This window comes from Mobula birostris, chromosome 14 (assembly GCF_030028105.1).
Source record: "Mobula birostris isolate sMobBir1 chromosome 14, sMobBir1.hap1, whole genome shotgun sequence".
Lineage (NCBI taxonomy): Eukaryota > Metazoa > Chordata > Chondrichthyes > Myliobatiformes > Myliobatidae > Mobula > Mobula birostris.
Window position 1 is genome coordinate 46550820 of NC_092383.1, and position 21991 is coordinate 46572810.

Sequence of the window (21991 nt, forward strand, 5' to 3'; positions counted from 1 at the left end):
GGCCCCAGACAGTCCTTCCAGGTGAGGCGACACTTCACCTGTGAGTCGGCTGGGGTGATATACTGCGTCCAGTGCTCCCTATGTGGCCTTCTATATATCGGTGAGACCCGACGCAGACTGGGAGATCGTTTTGCTGAACACCTACGCTCTGTCCGCCAGAGAAAGCAGGATCTCCCAGTGGCCACACGTTTTAATTCCACATCCCATTCCCATTCTGATATGTCTATCCACGGCCTCCTCTACTGTAAAGATGAAGCCACACTCAGGTTGGAGGAACAACACCTTATGATCTGTCTGGGTGGCCTCCAACCTGATGGTATGAACATTGACTTCTCTAACTTCTGCTAATGCCCCACCTCCCCCTCGTACCCCATCCGTTATTTATTTATATACACACATTCTTTCTCTCTCTTCCTCCTTTTTCTCCCTCTGTCCCTCTGACTATACCCCTTGCCCATCCTCTGGGTTCCCCCCCTTCCCTTTTCCCTGCGCCTTCTGTCCCATGATTCTCTCATATCCCTTTTGCCAATCACCTGTCCAGCTCTTGGCTCCATCCCTCCCCCTCCTGTCTTCTCCTATCATTTTGGATCTCCCCCTCCCCCTCCCCCTCCCCCTCCCCCTCCCACTCCCGCTTTCAAATCTCTTACTAGCTCTTCAGTTAGTCCTGACGAAGGGTCTCGGCCCAAAACGTTATATATACCTCTTCCTAGAGATGCTGCCTGGCCTGCTGCGTTCACCAGCAACTTTGATGTGTGTTGCCGGTCTTCCATACAACCTTGCCCAGGCCTGCACCCTGGAAACCCTCCAAGGCACAAATCCATGGTCTTATGAGACTAATGCATGCCTATAACATCTTCCCAACCACTGAGGTCAGACTAACTGGCCTATTGTTTCCTTTCTTCTGCCTCTCTTGCCCCTCTCTCTTCTTGAAGAGTGGTGTGACATTTGCAATTTTCTAGTCTTCTGGAACCACTCCACAATCTTGTAATTCTTGAAAGATTATTAATCATGCCTCCACAATCTCTTCAGGCACCTCTTTCAGAACTCTGGGGTGTACACCATCTGGTCCAGGTAACTTATCTATCTTCAGATTCAGTTTCCCAGGAACCTTTTCTCTAGCAATGGTAACTTCACACACTTCATGACCCCGGCACCTGGAACTTCCACCACACTGCTAATGTCTTCCACAGGGAAGACTGATGCAAAATACTAATTCAGTTTATCCACCATCTCGATGTCCCCCATGACTTCCTGTCCAGCATTCTTTTCCAGTGGTTTGGTGTCCATTATGTATCTGAGCAAACTTCTGGTATCCACTTTAATATTATTGGCTGGCTTACTTTAGTTTATCATCTTTACCTTAATGACTTTTAGTTGCTCACTGGTTTTTAAAAGCTTCCCATTCCTCTAACTTCCCACTAATTTTTCCCCCCTCTTTGGCTTTTATGTTGGCTTTGATTTCTTTTATTAGCCAGAGTGGTGTCATCTTCCCATCAGAATTCATCTGTGGGATGTATATATCCTGTGCCTTTTGAATTGCTTCTGGAAATTTCAGCCATTGCTGCTCTGCCATCAATCCTGCCAGTGTTTGTTTCTAATCAATTCTGGCTAACTTCTGAGATTCCCTTTACCCCTTATAATACTTAACATTATAATTCTTTTTTTTAATTTTTTATTTTTATTTGGATAAGGAATTCACAAGTATCATGAACTTTTTTCACATGTATAACCTTTTCCATTTTTATATATGTATCAAACTATATTTATACATTCCTAAGTACACATTAAGATGATATAAAAAGAAATTAGACACTTAAATAGATAATTATGTGCAGTTGAAATTCTAATCTATTAGGCTAAGTAATGATATTAGTTGTTAAAAATAGTAATAATAGTGGATTAATAATAATTTCCATATATCTCTTCTGGACCATTTCTTTCTGGTCCAAAATGTTGTATGTCAGCCTATGTAACAACCATTGTAGGTGTTCATATCCTAACTTGTTCATGTTTGCTCCTACCCCCAAACGTAATTATCCAATTCCTATGTACTTATTTACTTAATTTTAACTTTTTTTTATCCCTTTCCCAAATCTTTTCCTTTACTTGTGTTAATTCTCTATTTTCCAAAAAAAAAAACAAAAACAGTAAACAGTTAGACCAGGGGTGCTTACGTTAGCAATATTACTGTGTTGATGAGAAGAGTAGTATAAATCATCAGGAGAATTATCTAAAGTATGCTCGCTTTGGGGTTATATATTCAATCCATTTATTCCAAATTTGATAAAATTTTTCTTTTTGAATTCTCAGGGAGTAAGTCATCTTTTCCATTTTAAATATTTCCAAGATAATTTCGTGCCAATCTTCTAATGTAGGTGGTATTGGATTTAGCCACTTTCTAGTGATTGATTTCTTACTTGCCACTAAAAAGGCCTGCAGCAACTTTATATCTTCCTTCTGTTCAAGAAACAATACATGCCCCAAATAGAGCATCTCAAAGTTCAGAGGTATCTGGGTCTTAAGTACCGTAACTAATGTTCTATGAATACCTTACCAATATAAACTTAATTTAGGGCAGTCCCAGAAAATATGGAAATGATTTGCCTCCTTGGAGCCACACCTTCTCCAACACGTCACATTTGTGTCCTTATATTTTTCCTGATATGGGGTCTTGAAGTATCTTATAATATTCTTCCAACAATGTTCTCTCCAAGTCAAAGAATTAGTCGAAGATCACTGAAAGCTGCATATTTTCCCCCAAGCCTCCTCTGAAAGTACCAACCCCACTTCTTTCTCCCACTTCTCTTTAATATACAATGTGTTTACATTTTTAGCATGAGAGAGTGCATTATATAATCGAGAAACTGAATTACTTGGTATTGAACTGCAGGCCGAATTCAGAATCTTGAAAAATTCTAATTCTACTGTTGATAGGTCTGTATATTTACAACTCTGGTTAACCTAGTGTCGTACTTGAAGGTACCTAAAAAAAAGTCATTGTGTTCTCGGCCATGTTTGTCCTGCAGGAATTGGAAACTTTGTAATACTCTTTTATGTATAAATGAGAGATAGGTTGTAAGACCTTTCTTTATCCATAGTTCAAATCTTTTATCTCCTCTGTTGGGAAGGAATTCGGTATCATGTGCACACCATCTGAAAAGTTTTAACATGTTATTAATTCCACATGAATTAACCACCTTCTGCCATACTTTTAATGTAAGATTTATCCAGTTGTTTTTAAACTTTTCCAATTGGGCTATCAATCCTTTGTCTGCTATTGAGGCCTGTAGAGGAAAACTGTCAACCAATCCAAATTCTATTTCCTTCCATCTAGCCTTATATTCCCTATTACACCAATATAACAGAGGGGTTATCTGTGAAGCATAAACATAATTTCTCAAGCAAGGAAGTACCATACCTCCTCCTTCCTTCCCTAACTGTAAGGTGTTATATCGAATTCTAGGTTTCTTTCCTTGCCAGATAAAGCGGGAAATCCATTTGTCCCATTCCCTGAATTGATTATCATCCACCTCCACAGGTAAAGTCCGGAAAAGATACAGTAACCGAGGGAGAATATTCATTTTTATGGTATTTATCCTTAAATTTAAACTTAAAAAGGGGATAAGATTCCCTCTATGCATATCAGCTTTTATCTCTGAAACTAATGGCCCATAATTTACCTGTGACAGCGTTGAAAGATCCTTCGGCAGGGTTATTCCTAAATATTTTAATGATTTAGCTTCCCACTTAAGATCATATGTATCCTGCAGTTTTTTGGATGGTGTATAATTTAGGGACATAACCTGCATTTTCTTGGTACATTTATTTTATAACCTGATATTTTCCCAAAGTCATCCAACAGTGTAAACAATCTTATAAATGATTTTTCTGGTTCACTCAGATAGACTAAAACATCATCTGCGAATAACGCCACTTTCTGTTCAATCCCTGCCACCTTGATACCTTTTATGATTTCACTCTGTCTTATTAGTTGGGAACATTATAATCCTTAACATTATAATTCAAACAGAGTGGTGAGTGCATGGAATATATTGCCAGCAAAGATGCTATAGGCAGATACAATAGGGCCTTTTAAGAGTCTCTGATAGGTACATGGAGCTCAGAAAAATAGAGGGCTATGTGGTAGGGAAATTCTAGTTAGCTTCTAGAGTAGGTTACATGGTCGGTACAACATTGTGGACCATTGTGGATCTAATGCGCTGTAGATTTTCTATGTTCTAAACTGATACATCTGACTTTAGCTTCTGCTCAAATTTCAAGGTGAATTCGATCATATTATAATCACTTTCCCACAAGGGTTCTTTAATGTTAAGCTCCTTAATCAATTCTGGTTCATTGCATAACACCCAATCTAGAATAGCTGATCTTCTAGTGGGCTCAACCATGAGCTGCTCTTTAAAAAAAACCCATCTTGTAGGCACTCCAGAAATTCCCCCTCCTGGAATCCACCACCAACCTGATATTTGTAATCTATCTGACTATTATAACATTGCCCTTTTGGCATCCATTTTCTATCTCTTGTTATAATTTGTTGGCCACGTACTAACTACCGTTTGGGGGTCTGTATACAACTCCCATAAGGGGCTTTTTACTTTTGCAGTTTCTTAGCTCTATCCACAATGATTCAACACCTTCTGACCCTATGTTACCTCTTTCTAATGATTTCATTTCATTTTTTACCAACAGAGCAATGCCTTCCTGCTTGTCCTTTTAATACATTGTGTATCCTTGGACATTAAGCTCCCAACTATAATCTTCTTTCAGCCATGATGCAGTGATGCCTCTAACATCATATCTGCCAATCTGCAACTGTTCTGCAAATTCATCTATCTTATTCCATATACAGCGTGCATTCAAGCCCAACACCTTTAGTCCTGTATTCACCCTTTTTGATTTTGTCTACCTTTTACATTGCAACTCGTCCTGTTGACTGCAATTTTGCCTTATCAACAGCCTGTCCTCACTACACATTTTCTCTGTTTGTGAACCAGCTACTGCATCTTCAGCACTATTATCCGCCTTTCCAACAATACCTTGCATTGAAATATAAGTAGCTCGGGACTCTAGTTGCACCATGCTTGATCTTTTGATTCTTAACTTTAAGGTCTTCCTAAATCTGCCTCCACAACTCCTTCACTAACTGTTCTGGCACTCTGGTTCCCATCACCCTGCAACTCTAGTTTAAACCCCACTGTGCAACATTAACCGACCTTCCTATTAGAATAACCAGACTCCCTTCAACTCCCTTTTGTACAGGTCCCACCTTCCCTGGAAGTGAGCCCAGTGATCCAAATATCTTATGCCCTCCATCCTACACGAACTCCTTAGCCACATCTAATCCCCGAAACACGAAAAACAGCCATTTCTGCCCCTGTGACGGCCAAGTCTCTATAATGGCCACAATGTCATATTTTCATTCCTGTTCTCTAAATTCACCACCCTTGTTCCTGATACTTGCCTGAAAATGGACACATTTCAGTCAACCTTCCTAAAGACTGCAATTTTTCCTTGCTGTCCTGTCTCTCAATCTCTTTTCATACTATATTTACCTGCATGCTAACAGCCTCATCCTCTGATCTATCAGTCTGATTCCCATTGCCCTGCCAAACTAACTTAAACCTGCCCGCAAGGACATTGGTTCCTCTCAAGTTCAGATGTAACCTGTCCTTTATGTACAGTTAGTACCTTTCCAGGAAGAGATTCCAGCGATCTAGAAATCTGAATTACTGCCCTCCACATCAATTCCTCAGCCACACATACATCTGCCAAATCATACTATACTGTACTAGCCCTGACACATGGCACGGGCAGCAATGCAGAAAAAACCACCCTTGAGGTTCTGCTTTTTGCTTCCTACCTAACCCCTAATAACTCCGTAGAACTCCATTGCATTTCCTACCTATATCATTACTGCCAAGATGTACCACAAATTCTGGCTGCTCTCTTTCTCCCTTTAAAATGCTGTAGACTTGATCTGAGATGTTCCTGACCCTGGCAACTTCAGAGGCAACATACCATCTGGGTGACTCAGGTGCACAGAATTTCACATCTGTGCCTTTGTTATTGAATCCCTTATTACCACTGCTCTCTTCTCTCTTTCTCCTCCCCCCCCCCCCCAACTCCACTTCCAAGCCACAGGGCCTGGCTCAATACCCACCCCTGCCCAGCCTGCTCCATTCGAATCTTACTCACTTCCAAATGTCTAATGAACTGTGATATCTCAAGCCTGCTGCAGAGTTTTGAAAGGCTCTGCTTTTTTTAGTTGTATGTGCAGTTTTACACTTGAGGCCAAAATGGTGTATATTACGGTTTGATCTTATAGTTGTTTGTGTCCCTCCCTTACTTAATTTTGGATATTACCATTTGTAGAATTCTACTTCAAATCCATCTGAGGTTATTTCATCTTTGATAGATTTCAGATTCTAACTAGCATTGTCCTAATCTGTGTAATTTAGACACTTGAATAATAAAATTATTGTTGGGTAGCTAAATGATCGTCTTTCTACTTACAAAGATACCAGTACTTCCCATTTCTTGTATTTGTACAGATTTTGAGAATCAGCAAACCTCTGGTTAGAAGTGTGGCTGTTCAGAAGGAAAGCAGCGCCTCCGGTCCTGAAAATAGATCAAAAATTGTTTTGCTGGTTGATGCCAGCCAGCAGACAGGTACTGTCTAGTTATTATCATTTCAAACAAAAACTTATTATTTCCAGAATACCAGGCGCTAAACAAATTTAACCAAATTGAAATTTCCTTCAAGTGCTCTTGCTTTGAATTGCAGTAATGAAAACAGAATTTAGGCTTTAGTTAGAAGTAGAAGTTACTTTGTTTTTGATTTATTTGGATTGCATCAAAATGCCTTTATCCCTAGATACCGTTGTAAATCTATTTATGGAGGACAGCTTTTTCCAATTTCTGGCCAATTTTGAATGAAACTTTAAATTTTGGTAGTATGTTTAACAGAACATTGAAGACAGGGGAAACACATACTTGTGATTTTTTTTGGTCTTGAGTGTGAATACTACTAATACAGTTTTAATATTATTAATACAATGAAATGGTCTTAGCCTGAATTGGACTTTTTCCTAGAATCCCCATGCGATGAAGTTGGTTGGAGTCGGAGTAGCGATCAGCACCACCCTTCACCACTGCTTCCAACCATTTACTAAGATATCATGGCAAATGAATTTGTACATCAAACTATGTTTTTATTTAAACAATGTTATTTAGCTGTTAGTACAGTTTTTCAAGTTACATTTTGTTTGCCAGGTATTATAAATGACATTACCAAATCAAACAGTAGAACATACTGGTGTTTTCATTAGTGTATTTCTGATATAGTCTTGCAGTAATATACATCTGTTGAATTATTAGTCATGATTTTCAGTTACAATTCCATAAATTCATTTGTCAAATTGTTTCTCTTTTTGCTAATAAATGCATGTTCTGTGCAGTTTTGCACATAAGACCATAAGACACAGGAGCAGAATTAGGCCATTCAACCCATCGAATATGCTTCACCATTCCATCATGACTGATCGTAGATCCCACAGAACCCCATACACCTGCCTTTTCACCATATCCTTTGATGCCCTGACTGATCAGGAAACGATCAACTTCGGCCTTAAATATTCACACAGACTTGGTCTCCACTGCAGTTTATGACAAAGCATTCCAGATTCACTACTCTCTGGCAAAAAAATAATTCTTCCTTACCTCTGTTCTAAAAGGTCACCCCTCAATTTTGAGGCTGTGCCTTCTAGTTCCCTACCATAGGAAACATCATCCCTACATCCACTTTATCTTGTCCTTTCAACATTTGGTAGGTTTCAATGAGATCCCCCCCCCCCCCCCCAACATTCTTCTAAATTCCAAAGCTGCCAAGCGCTCCTCCTACGTTAAACTACTCATTCTCAGACTTATCCTCGTGAGCCTCTTCTGGACTCTCTCCAATGACAAAGGTTTAAAGGTGCAATTTAATGTATACAATATACATCCTGAAATGCTTTTTCGTTGCAACCATCCACAAAAACAGAAGAGTGCCCCAAAGAATGAATGACAGTTAAATGTTAGAACCCCAAAGTCCCCCCCAGCTTCTTCCTCCAGCGAGCAGCTATCCTCCCCTCCCCTACCGGCAAAAAAATGCTTCAGCACTGCCACCGAGCGCTTAAGCATGAGCAAAGCAATAGCAAAGACACAGACTTGCAGTTACCCCAAAGACTTGGTGCTTCGCCCAGTATTCGACATACCCCAGGTTCTCCTTTTTGAGACAATGCATCCTTTCTGAGATATGGGGCCCAAAACTGTTGACAATATTCCAAGTGTGGCCTGAATAGTGTCTTATAAAGGCTCAGCATCATGCTCCTTGCTTTTATATTCTATTTCCCTTGATATAAATGCCAACATTGCATTTGTTGTCTTTACCACAGGCTCAACCTGTAAATTTATCTTCTGGGAGTGTTGCACGAGGACTCCTAAGTCCCTCTTCACCTGATGTTTGAAGCTTCTCCACATTTAGATAATAGTCTGCATTATTGTTCCTTTTACCAAAACTGCATTATCATACATTTCCCAATACTGTCTGCCACTGTTTTGCCCATTCTTCTAATTTGCCTAAACCCTGCTGCAATCGCACTGCTTCCTCAGCACTATCTACCCCTCCACCTATCTTTGTATCATCTGCAAACTTTGCCTCAAAGCCATCAATTCCATTATCTAAATTATTGACAAACAATGTGAAAAGCAGCGATCCCAATACTGAGGAACATCACTAGTCACTGGCTGCTAACCAGAAAACGCCCCCTTTATTCTCACTTGCTGCCTCCTGCCTGTCAGCCATTCCGCCTATCCATGCAAGTATCTTAACTGTAAAGCCATAGGATTTTACCTCGTTAAGCAGCCTCGTATGTGGAACCTTATCAAATGCCTTCTGAAGATCCAAATAATTGACATCCACTGCTTCTCCTTGATCCACTCTGCCTGTTACTTCCTCAAAGAACTCTAAACAGATCTGTCAGGCAAAAGCCAAGCTGACTTTGACGTATTTTGTCATTCGTTTCCAAGTACCTTGAAACCTCATCCTTAATATAGACTCTTAACACTTTCCCAGCCACTGAGGTTAGGCTAACTGGCTTATAATTTCCTTTCTTTTGCCTTCCTCCCTCTTTGACTGGAGTGACAGTTGCAATCTTCCAGTCCTTACAGGCCATGCCAGAATCAAATGCTTCTTGAAAGATCATGACCAATGCATCTGTAATCTCTTCAGCATCCTCTCTCAGGACTCTGGGATGTAGTCCATCTGCTCCAGGTGACTTATCCACCTTCAGACCTTTCAGTTTGCCAAGCACTTTTTTCCTTTGTAAGAGCAGTGGCACTCACTCCTGCTCCCTGACACTCACGGACCTCTGGCACACTGGTAGTGTCTTCCGCAGTGAAGACAGATGCAAAGTACTTATTAAGTTCATCTGCCAGTTCTTTGTCCCCCATTGCTACCTGACCAGCATCATTTTCCAATGGTCCAATATCAACTCTCACCTTCCTGTTACTCTTTATATAACTGGGAAAAAAAAACGTTTGGTATCCTGCTTTGTATTATTGGCTAGTCTGCCCTATATTTCATCTTTTCCCTTATAGCTTCTTTAGTTTCCTTTTGGTGGATCTTAAAAGCTTCCCACTCACTTCTGCTACCCTATACGCCCTTTCCTTGGCTTTTGTGCAGTCCTTCACTTCCTTTGTCAGCTATTTTTATTTGTGGATGCTTAATTAAACTCATTGAATATTTGGAGATTTATTGTGTAAGTCTTAGTGGAAGAACAAACCTTATTGTCAGTGCTGAATTAAGTGTATTCATCCTTCCCAAGTATAGTTTTAGGACCATAAGACTTGTGAGCAGAATTAGACCATTCACCCATTGAGTTTGCATCACCACTCCATCATGGCTGACTTATTATCCCTCTCAACTGCATTTTCCTGCCTTCTCTCCATAACCTTTAGCATCCTGACCTTCAGTCTCCACTTTAAATATATCCTGCCCAATCCAGGACTAAAGGTGTTATATTTGACTAGGCACAGTATACAGAATAAGATAGATGATCTTGTGGCACAGTTACAGATTGGTAGGTATGATCTTGAGGGTATCACTGAATCGTGGCTAAAAGAAGATTGTGACTGGGAGCTTAACATCCAAGGATACATATTCTATCAAAAGGATAGAGAGGTCAGCAGCGGGGGTGGCATGGCTCTGTTGGTTTAAAAAAAATAAAGTCATTAGAAAGTCATGACTTAGGGTCGGAAGGTGTTGAATCATTATGGGTAGACCTAAGGAACTTGAAGGATAAAAAAAATCCTGATAGGAGTTACATAAGGACCCCTCAAACAGTGGTCAGGATATGGTGTACAAATTATAACAGGAGACTGAAAATTCATGTCAAAAGGGCAATGTTACAATAGTTATGGGGGATTTCAATATGCAGGTAGATTGGGAAAATCAGGTTGCTGCTGGATTCCAAGAGGGGTTATTTCTAGAGTGCCTGCAAGATGGCTTTTTAGACCAGCTCATGATTGAGCCTGCTAGGGGATCAGCTATTCTGGATTCGGTGTTGTGTAATGAACCAGATTGATTAGAGAGCTTAAGGTAAAAGCCTCTTGGGGGAAAGTGATCATAATATGATTGAATTCACCCTGAAGTCTGAGAAGAAGCTAAAGTCAGATGTATTGGTATTAGAGTGGAGTAAAGGGAATTACAGAAGCATGAGAGAGGAGTTGAGCAGAATTGATTGGAAAAGAACACTGGCAGGGATGACGACAGAGCAGCAATGGCTGGGGTTTATGGAAGAAATTCGGAAGGCACAGGATATATATTTCCCAAAGAGGAAGAGGTATTCTAATGGGAAGATGCACAACAGTGGCTAATAAGAGAAGTCAAAGCCAACATGAAAACCAAAGAGGGCAAAAACTGTAGGATGTTAGCAGATTGGGAAGCTTTTAAAAACTAGCAGAAGGCAACTAAAAAAAGTCATTAAGGAATGATGAAATACAAAGGTGAGCTCACCAATAATATTAGACGATACCAAAAGTTTCTTCAAATACATATAGTGTAAAAGAGAGAAGACAGTGGATATTGGACAGATGGAAAATAATACTGGAGAGGTAGTAATGAGGGACAAGGAAATGGCTTCTAAAAATAAACATCAAACTGCCAGCAAGAAAAGAAAATATACTAAAAGAATTTACAATTAGATCGTGGAAAAATTATATCAATTAACTCAAATGATAATAACGAGCAAATGAGCCCCATCTTTTCTCAAAATCAAATGAAGGTTCAAAGGTTCGACTTCTAATTTTCTCCAAACTAAGACATAGCATCACTTGAGAGAACCGCTGTGACAAAGTGGGAGCTGATGTATCCTTCCACTTCAACAAAATGGCCCTCCTAGCTATCAATGTAACAAATGCAATAACATGTTGGTCAGACACAGAAATACCATGAGTATTTTGAGGAACTATTCCAAAAAGCACAGTTAATTTATTAGGTTGTAAATTAATTTTAAGTGCTTTAGAAATTGTCGAGAAAACCAACTTCCAGAACTTTTCCAATATAGAACAAGACCAAAACATATGTGTCAGTGTAGCTATCTCAGTTTTACATCTATCACAACGACTATCAACGTTAGGAAAGATTTTAGAAAGTCTCTCCTTTGTCAAATGATAACGATGTACAATTTTAAATTGAATCAATGAGTGGTTAGCACAAATTGAAGAAGAGTTAACCAACTTCAATATCCGCATCCAATCCTCTGTCATAAAAGTCAAATTAAGTTCCTTTTCCCAATCCTGCTTAATCTTGGACAAAGGACGCTTATCCCATTGTAATAATAAATTATAAATTCTTCCAATAGAACCCTTAATCAAAGGATTCATACTCATAATAGTATCTAACAGGTCAGCCTCCAATATGTAAGGGAAATTACTTAAATTACTATTTTCTAAATGGAGAGAAAATTTAAAAAAAATCTGAGGTGTCCCTGAAGGTTAATTTGTTGTTGAGTTGGTGGTGAGGAAGGCAAATGTGATGTTAGCATTCATTTCAAGAGGACTAGAATATAAAAGCAAGGATGTAATGTTGAGGCTTTATAAAGCCCTGGTGAGGATTAACTTGGAGTGTTGTGGGCAGTTTTGGCCCCATATCTAAGAAAGGATGTGGTGACATTGGACAGGTTTCAAAGGAAGTTCATGAAAATAAAGAGCATTTGATGGCTCTTGCCCTGTACTCACTGGAATTTAGAAGGAGGAGGGTGACTTCATTGAAACCCATCAAATATTGAAGTGCCTTCATAGTGGATGTAGAGAAGACCTTTCCTATGGTGGGGGAGTCTAGGATAAGAGGACACAGCCTCCCTTTTAGAATGGAGATGAGGAATTTCTTTAGCCAGAAAGTGGTAAATCTGTGGAATTCGTTGCCACAGGCAGCTGTGGAGGCCAAGTCTTTGGGGATATTTCTGGCAGAGGTTGGTCAGAGCATATAGAGATACGGGGACAAGGCAGGAGATTGGGTCTGAGAGGCAAAATGGATCAGCCATGATAAAATGACGACAGGGTGGACTTGATGGGCCAAATTGCCTCCACAGCCTTCTGTGGCAACGAAATTCACAGATTCACTACCTTCCAACTAAATAAATTCCTCCTTGTTTCTGTTGTAAATGGACGTCCCTCTATTCTGAGGCTGGGTCCTCTGGTCCTGGACTCCTCCGATGTAGGAAACATCCTCTCCACATGCACTCTATCTCGATCTTTCAACATTTGATAAGTTTCAGTACGATTCCCCCACCACCGTTCTTCAAAACTCCAGCGAGTAGAGGCCCAGAGGCATCAAATCCTCCTTGTATGTTAACAATTTCATTCCCAGTATCATTCTCATGAACCTCCTCTAGACCCTCTTCAATGCCAGCACATCTTTTCTTAGATAAGGGGCACAAGGCTGCTCGCAATTCTCCAGTTGTGGTCTGACGAATGCTTTATAAAGCCTCAGCATTACATCCTTGCTTTTATATTCTAGTCCTCTCGATCTGAATGTTGACATTGCATTTGCCTTCATTACCACCAACTCAACCTGGAAGTTAATCTTTTAAGGAATCTTACATGAGGACTCACAAATCCCTTTGTGTATGTAATAAATGCTGTTGGAATTTGTAGCATTTGATAGTTATAATAATTTATATCTTAATTGTTTACAGTTAAATATCTGTTATTTTTATTTAATTCTGTCGTCCAAAGACTTCCCTGGAGATGTAGCTAATAAATCTCTCTCTGAGAGGGCCAGCCCCTTGCTCTGGAAATCGAAAGTCAGGAGAAGAAGAGCATCTCACCCTGCTGCTGAGTCTTCAAGTGAGCAAGGAGCTAGTGAAGCTGATATTGACAGTGATAGTGGCTATTGCAGTCCCAAGCACAGTCACAGTCAGACTACAACAGCTACAACTCGGAATATAGAAGGCAGCAACGTTAAAGTACGTAAATCTATATTGTTAATCAAAATGAATTTGCATTGAAATGTGTTAGAGTAGAAAGTGCTAATAAGTTTCTTATCACATGCTTGATGGATCAAAAAGGAGATGAAAAATTGTTTGAGGAATTCCCATTTTGATTTTCCTAATACTGTTTTGGTATGACTGGTTACATTTCTTGATATGGCTTTACAAAAAAATAGCAATGTAATATAATTACAGTATTATAATATTAATTATAATATATAATTACATGAAATGTAAAATAGCAACTTAAGGGAGGAGTAGGTGGTGCTAAAGCTTTAGTGTTCAATAAGACATCAAAAGTTTGCTGGCGAAAAGACTAAAGGTTGAATGGGGGAAAATAATAAATTCCATTTATACTTGTTCCATTGATGTGATAATTGTGCTATATTCCATATCTATGTCATCTTTGTATTGTAAAGTGACCAAGTACTCCATGGAAGTTTGTGAAAAAGAATTTGACATGGATCCATTTAGTTCTGATCTTTGATCAAAGTGGGGTGTTTAAAAGTATTTAGAGAGAACATTTTCAGAGCTTGGTCTACAGCAAAATGGTCAAGAAACCTAGTCAGTGTCGGGGGATACAAGGGGATAACGGGTGGGGTGGGCAAGTTCAGACACAGATACAGGAGGTTCAATAACTTGCATTTTACAAAAGTAGAAAAAATGAAAAGAGGTTCTGGTATATAAAGGATGGAACTTTTTTCCCAAGAGAATTGGAAGGAACTTCTACTTGTCCAGCAGTGGAACAGTACGATACTCGAGGAAGGTTGAGGTGGAGTTGGTTGTTTTCACTCTATATGTGGAAACTGATGCACTACTTTTGGATAACGTATGGGCTTTACTTTGAAAAGAGATGGGGGGGGGGCTGGCAATATACTCTTGAGATACCAAAGGTAAGGATGCAAGAAAGGTCAGAGTAAAATTTGGGTTTGGGAACAAAACAAAAAACTATGATACAGTATATTAAAAATACTAAAGATAATTAAGTGAGGCAAAATGATGAAAAGGCCCAGATCGATTGTGGTCAAGACTCACCAGATAAAATTGTAATTGAATAATTAGGAGGCTTTCTGGAACTTAGAACAGTACACCATTGGACAGGCCACTTGGCCCATATATTGTGTCTATCTTGAAGTGATTTATACGCCGGGTCCTAATGTCCATCACACTGAGCCAGGTTAAATAAGATCTCGGGTTCTGCTGGGTCCTAAGGGCCACCGCATTGAGACAGGTTGAATAAGGGACTTGAGCATCCGCGTTTTTTAGTATCCACGAGGGGTCCGGGAACCAATCCCTTGCAGATAAGAAGGGCCGACTGTACTCCCGATGGAAGGATTACTCTCTTCCTGTTTCTGTCTTCTTTCCACACTGACTCAGAAGACAATCCATCCACAGCATCCTTAGTGCAGCTATGATGCTTCCACTAATTAGCAATACCACTCCCCCACCTCTTTTACCCTTTTGAAACATTTAAACCCTGAAACTTCCAGCAACTATTCTGGCCTTTGTGGCAGCCATTGCTCCGTCATAGCCACAAAATCATAGTTCTATGCTCCAAGTTTCCACTCTTGTTCATGATACTTCTTTCATTAAAATAGACATAATTCATCCCATCTGCAATTTTGCCTTATCAACTGCCTATCCTTCATCACAATCTGTTTACAAGCTGCATCTACCTGGACACCTACTGCGCCATTCTCTGAATTATCAGTCTGGTGCCCATTCCCTACCAAACTAGTTGAAACCCTCCCCAACAGCTATAGAAACGTAGAAAATAGGTGCAGGAGTAGGCCATTCGGCCCTTCGAGCCTGCACCGCCATTCAGTATGATCATGGCTGATCATCCAACTCAGAACCTTGTACCAGCCTTCCCTCCATATCCCCTGATCCCTTTAGCCACAAGGGCCATATCTAACTCCCTCTTAAATATAGCCAATGAACTGGCCTCAACTGTTTCCTGTGGCAGAGAATTCCACAGATTCACCACTCTCTGTATGAAGAAGTTTTTCCTAATCTCGGTCCTAAAAGGCTTCCCCTTTATCCTCAAACTGTGACCCCTCATTCTGGACTTCCCCAACACTGGGAACAATCTTCCTGCATCTAGCCTGTCCAATCCCTTTAGGATTTTATACATTTCTATAAGATCCCCCCTCAATCTTCTAAATTCCAACGAGTATAAGCCTAGTCGATCCAGTCTTTCATCATATGAAAGTCCTGCCATCCCAGGAATCAATCTGGTGAACCTTCTTTGTACTCCCCCTATGGCAAGAATGTCTTTCCTCAGATTAGGGGACCAAAACTGCACACAATACTCCAGGTGTGGTCTCACCAAGGCCTTGTACAACTTCAGTAGTACCTCCCTGCTGCTGTACTCGAATCCTCTTGCTATGAATGCCAGCATACTATTCGCCTTTTTCACCGCCTGCTGTACCTGCATGCCCACTTTCAATGACTGGTGTATAATGACACCCAAGTCTCGTTGCACCTCCCCTTTTCCTAAGCGGCCACCATTCAGATAATAATCTGTTTTCCTGTTTTTGCCACCAAAGTGGATAACCTCACATTTATCCACATTAAATTGCATCTGCCATGAATTTGCCCACTCACCTAACCTATCCAAGTCACCCTGCATCCTCTTAGCATCCTCCTCACAGCTAACACTGCCGCCCAGCTTCGTGTCATCCGCAAACTTGGAGATGCTGCATTTAATTCCCTCATCTAAGTCATTAATATATATATTGTAAACAACTGGGGTCCCAGCACTGAGCCTTGCGGTACCCCACTAGTCACTGCCTGCCATTCTGAAAAGGTCCTGTTTATTCCCACTCTTTGCTTCCTGTCTGCCAACCAATAGCAGATCTACTCTACAAGGATATTGGTCCCCATCAAGTTCAGGTGTTACCTGTCCTTTTTTATACAGGTCATACCAGAAGAGGTGCCAATGATCTGGAAATTTGAAACCCTGAGCTCTGTCCTCTACACCAGTTCCTCAATTATACATGCATTTGTCAAATCCTCTTACTGGTGCGTGTCGCAGGCAGTAATTCAGAGATGAGGTCCTGTTTTTCTCGCTTCCAACCTCACTCCTTTTCAGGACCTCGTCTCTTTTCTTAGCTTATGCTTGCCGCACTCTGCCACTTCTCAGTCCATATGTGAAACTGATCCTACTTTGATCACCCTTTATACCCTCCATAACTTCACCAATCTTGGTGCCATCTGCAAACTTGCTAATCTACACATCTTCTGTTCCATTCAAATCATTGCTATATATTGGAGGTCCCAGCGCTGATCCTCGCTGAACTCCAATCATCAGGGTAAATATCGAGATGATTAAGATTGGAGACCTGTTTTCATGAGGGACTGTGAGATGGACAAAGAATGTACTGCGTGGATGGTTTAAAATGTTGGGATAAATCATACTGATGAAAGCCCACTGCCTGTAGTCCCCTGCTGTGCCCGAGCCATTTAGGGACGGCTGGCCTTAATAACTCTTCACATTCTGTAGTTGAATGGCCATGTGTCCCAAGGCTTTGGTGTGTATTCTTGAGATATTACCCCAGAATATCTTAACAGCCTTTGACTAAAGGCAAAGTTGGGTCAGAATTTTATTTTGTGTCAATGTCTATAAGCCTGCCAGTTTTAGATATCACATGCCTCTGATGTAAAAGCATTAAATATTTTTGATTTTATTAGTTTTAAAATAATTTTAAGACATTTGTCTTCCCACTTTCCATGCTGAAAATTAAATTGAAAAGAATCATTGGCAAGTATAATTTGTCTGATGAGATAATTGAGATGCTTTTCTACCCGGAGAGGATGTACATTTTTCAAGGTGAAAACAGTTAAATACAGTTCATCTGAGATCACTGTTCATTTGACTTGTAAAGCCAAAGCTTCTATCTCCACTAATTATAGGAAAATCTGTCATGTGAATGAAGCCAAAGATCAGTTTGCAAAAGTTCAAAGGCATATAAAATCAAATAATGAAACTCAGCAGGTCAGGCAGCAAATTTAGGAGAGTAGCTGTTAACATTTCGGGTTGAACACTTCTCATCTGAACCAAGAATATAAATTATGTTCTGCCAGAAGATTATAAATCTAGATATGCAGAGTTTTGTTAAATTATTTTTTTCTAATTTCAGGCAGAGGATTCAACAGGGATCACAGGTAATTACTTTTGATTGCAATAGATTTTTATCATAAGCATAGGCTGCCCCTAACAAATTTTTGACACAAGTGATGCATTTCACTATGTTTTTATGTACGTCTTACAAATAAAGCTCATTTAATGCTACCATTCTGTCACTAATGTAAAAACAATAGGAGTAGGCCTTGCAGATTCTCTTGCTGTATCTTTCAATAAGTCCAAAGGTGATCGTCTCCTGCCGTGCATCCCTTGATCCTTCATTGTCAAACAATTTGTACTGACTGAGATCAACAAGAAGAAAGGACTGACACTAACAGAAGCAGTGGTTTAACTTAGCTTTGTAAACCTTACTGATAATCAGAATTTGGGATCAGAACTAGAAACATGATGTTGTTTGGGCAGAGCATGACATAAGTTTTTCAAACTTTGTTCTTGGGTAATTGATACTGGCAGGGCTGCATTTATTGCTCTGATACATTTGATTTGACAAGGTGATTGGACCCATTTTTCCTTGAACAAATTGTGTTAAATGACTCAGCTTTTGATTATTGCTTTATTTGGGCCAGTTGAATACCAAAACAAATCTTCCTTTGTTTCAGCAATATGAATGGAACGTTTTTTTTCTTTCTTCGGTAAAGGAATATTTGGAAAGATGTCACAATCTTGCCTACTTAGGTTTGTGTTCAGGCTTTGCCAGTTGCACTTATGATTGAAATCAACTTTTCTACTTTCTATTTGTGTGAAGCTAAGTTTGAACTTAGTTACTTCCTCTGAGAGTTCCTATACATGTCAGTTAATATGTGTTTATGTTCATGTGTTCACCATTTAAGTGAAGTACTATGGCAGTTGTTAATAGAAATGGAATGGTCTTTTCTTCAGGAAGCCCCAGCTGGGCAAGTATAGCTTCCCAAGCACCACAGCGGTTTGGAATGGAGAGATTCCAGACCATTTCTTGCAGAAGTGGAAGACCAGCAGATCCTCGAAACACACAGGTATATATATATATAAATTCAGAATCAGCACAGTTAAAGCCCTCCTAACAATTGAAATGCTGTCGTGAGAAAGCAGCATCCATCATCAGAGATCCCCCACCATTCAGGACATGCTTTCTTCTTGCTGCTGTCTTCAGGTAGAAGGTACAAGAATCTCAGGACTCGCACCATCAGGCTTAACAATAGTTTAGTACCCCTCAACCATTAGGCGCTTGAATAGAAGGGATAACTATACTTGCATCATCATTGAAATCTTTCACACAACCAATGATCTCACTTTTAAGAATTCTTTATCTCCTTATCTCATGTTCTTGTATTTTATTGCTATTTATTTATATTTGCCTTTGCATAGTTTGTTGTCTTCTACACTTTGGTTGATGTTTCATTGATCCTGTTATAGTTACTATTTTATAGACTTGTGTATGCCCACAAAAAGACGAATCTCAGGGTTATGTGGACATATATATACTTTAATAATACAATTTACTTTAAACTTTGAACTTTTTAACAATTGTTCTGAATTTGATTCATCCAAGTTTAAAATGTTACACTATTTGGAAAATGGTACACTTCATTTAATATACAAACTCTGTACTGACATGAGTTTCAGTGCTGCATTAAACTTAAGATCTCCAGTGCCTTCGGAACAAAAGTTCTTTCAGATATTTATTCTTCTTATGTAAATTGAGATTGGATTTTGTTTGGTCAAACAGTATTTGGAAAGGGAGAAAAAGGTTAACACTTCATTTCTTAGTAATCTATTTAAACAGTCATTTACAGTGGTATGCAAAAGTTTGGGCACCCCTGGTCAAAATTTCTGTTACTGTGAATAGCTAAGCGAGTAAAAGATGACCTGATTTCCAAAAGGCATGAAGTTAAAGATGACACATTTCTTTAATATTTTAAGCAGGATTACTTTTTTATTTCTATCTTTTACAGTTTCAAAATAATAAAAAAGGAAAAGGGCCTGAAGCAAAAGTTTGGGCACCCTGTATGGTCAGTACTTAGTAACACCCCCTTTGGCAAGTATCACAGCTTGTAAATGCTTTCTGTAGCCAGCTAAGAGTCTTTCAATTCTTGTTTGGGGGATTTTCGCCCATTCTTCCTTGCAAAAGTTCTGTGAGATTCTTGGGCCGTCTTGCATGCACTGCTGTTTTGAGGTCTATCCACAGATTTTCGATGATGTTTAGTCGGAGGACTGTGAGGGCCATGGCAAAACCTTCAGCTTGCGTCACTTGAGGTGGTCCATTGTGGATTTTGAGGTGTGTTTAGGATCATTATCGTGTTGTAGACAGGACATCATCTTCGGCTTTTTTACAGACGGTGTGATGTTTGCTTCCAGATTTTGCTGGTATTTAATTGAATTCATTATTCCCTCTACCAGTGAAATGTGCCCTGTGCCACTGGCTGCAACACAAGCCCAAAGCATGATCGATCCACCCCTGTGCTTAACAGTTGGAGAGGTGTTCTTTTCATGAAATTCTGCACCCTTTTTTCTCCAAACATACCTTTGCTTATTGTGGCCAAAAAGTTCTATTTTAACTTCACTCCACAGGACCTGTTTCCAAAATGCATCTGGCTTATTTAGATGCTCCTTTGCAAAACTTCTGATGCTGAATTTTGTGGTGAGGATGCAGGAAAGGTTTTCTTCTGATGACTCTTCCATGAAGGTCATATTTGTGCAGGTGTCGCTGCACAATAGAACAGTGCACCAGCACTCCAGAGTCTGCTAAATCTTCCTGAGTCAAAGAGGGCTTTTGATTTGCCTTTCTGGCAATCCTACGAGCAGTTCTCTCAGAAAGTTTTCTTGGTGTTCCGGACTTCAACTTGACCTCCACCGTTCCTGTTAACTGCCATTTCTTAATTACATTACAAACTGAGGAAACGGCTACCTGAAAATGCTTTGCTATCTTCTTATAGCCTTCTGCTTTGTGGGCATCATTTATTTCAATTTCCAGAGTGCTAGGCAGCTGCTTAGAGGAGCCCATGGCTACTGATTATTGGGGCAAGGTTTGAGGAGTCAGGGTATTTATCAAGCTTTGAAATTTGCATCACCTGGCCTTTCCTAATGATGATTGTGAACAAGCCATAGCCCTAACAAGCTAATTAAGGTCTGAGACCTTGGTAAAAGTTATCTGAGAGCTCAAATTTCTTGGGGTGCCCAAACGTTTGCATAGTGCTCCTTTCCTTTTTTTCACTCTAAACGTGCAAAAAAATAATACACTAACCTTGCTTAAAATGTTGAAAAGAATGTTTCATCTTTATGCCTTTTGGAGATCAATTCATCTTCTACTCGCTTAACTATTCACAGTAACAGAAATTTTGACCAGGGTGCCCAAACTTTTGCATGCCACTGTACCTATTCAAATACTTCGCTACATTCATCTTCAATTTTCCCTTTGCAAAGTGAAATTTTTTTTAAGTAAGGCGTGCTTAGCGCTTGCATATGTCGCGCAGTATAAGAGATGGAGGCTGCAGCATTTTTCCTTGCCCTTTCTTTTTCATCTTTTCCATCCCTTCCAATAAATTTTCTCAGTTATGGAGCTTGCATGTTAGGCTTAGCTGAGGAAAGACTGGACAGGTTATATTGGTTTTCCTTGGAGGATACCGAGAAGAAAACTGATTACAGATGTGGAAAATTTTCAAGGGTATAAGTAATTTTTTTTTCTCCCACAGCAGAAGTGTGGGGAGCTATTTCAGGGAAACCTGAGATGGTACAGCACATCAACAGGCCCTTTACCCCATAATGTTGTATTGAACTAATTAAGTCTACAATGCCTATCCTATCTCATTTGCATTTGGTCCATATCCATTATGGAAGAGTGAAACAGATTAAATGAGATCTGAGGAACTTTTAACCTAGTGTGTGGGCATTTTGGTTTTATAGTGGTTAGTGCAATGCTTTACAGCAACAGCGATCAGATGAAACAGGGATTGTTCATGCCACCGTCTGTAAGGTGTTTGTACTTTCTCCTCATGACAATGTGGGTTTCCTCCCACATTCCAAAAGGACGTATGGGTTAGGGTTAGTAGTTTCGCAGCATGCTGTGTTGGCACCAGAGGTATGGCGACACTTGGGGGCTACCTCCAGCTCATGTGATGCAAACAACACATTTTAATACAGGTTTAAATGTACACATGACAAATTAAGTTAATCTTTAAGGAATGTGAAATTCCTTAGATGTTGGACTATTACTGGCAGATATTCTTAAAACATTCAAAAAGCATGTAGCTAAGCTCCTGAATCACCAAGGTGCAGAAGGTCATAAATCAAGTGCTGATAAATGACATTAGTATAGGCACTT

The 21991-nt window shown here is 39.8% G+C and overlaps 1 protein-coding gene across 7 annotated transcripts in view; it reads left to right on the forward strand.

Annotated features, from left to right (window-relative positions):
• Positions 1–21991, forward strand: part of secisbp2l (SECIS binding protein 2-like) — a 195633-nt gene that overhangs the window by 128933 nt on the left and 44709 nt on the right. For 6 of the 7 annotated variants that reach the window (XR_011889084.1, XM_072278482.1, XM_072278483.1 and 3 more), the window contains 4 exons: positions 6543–6687; positions 13294–13523; positions 17690–17714; positions 18574–18686. Coding sequence is in view for 6 of the 7 variants with exons in the window: in XM_072278482.1 (XP_072134583.1) it covers positions 6543–6687; positions 13294–13523; positions 17690–17714; positions 18574–18686 (513 nt within the window). In the remaining variant the exon portion in view is untranslated. The remainder of the gene's footprint in view (positions 1–6542; positions 6688–13293; positions 13524–17689; positions 17715–18573; positions 18687–21991) is intronic. The other variant, XM_072278484.1, reaches the window with a different exon arrangement.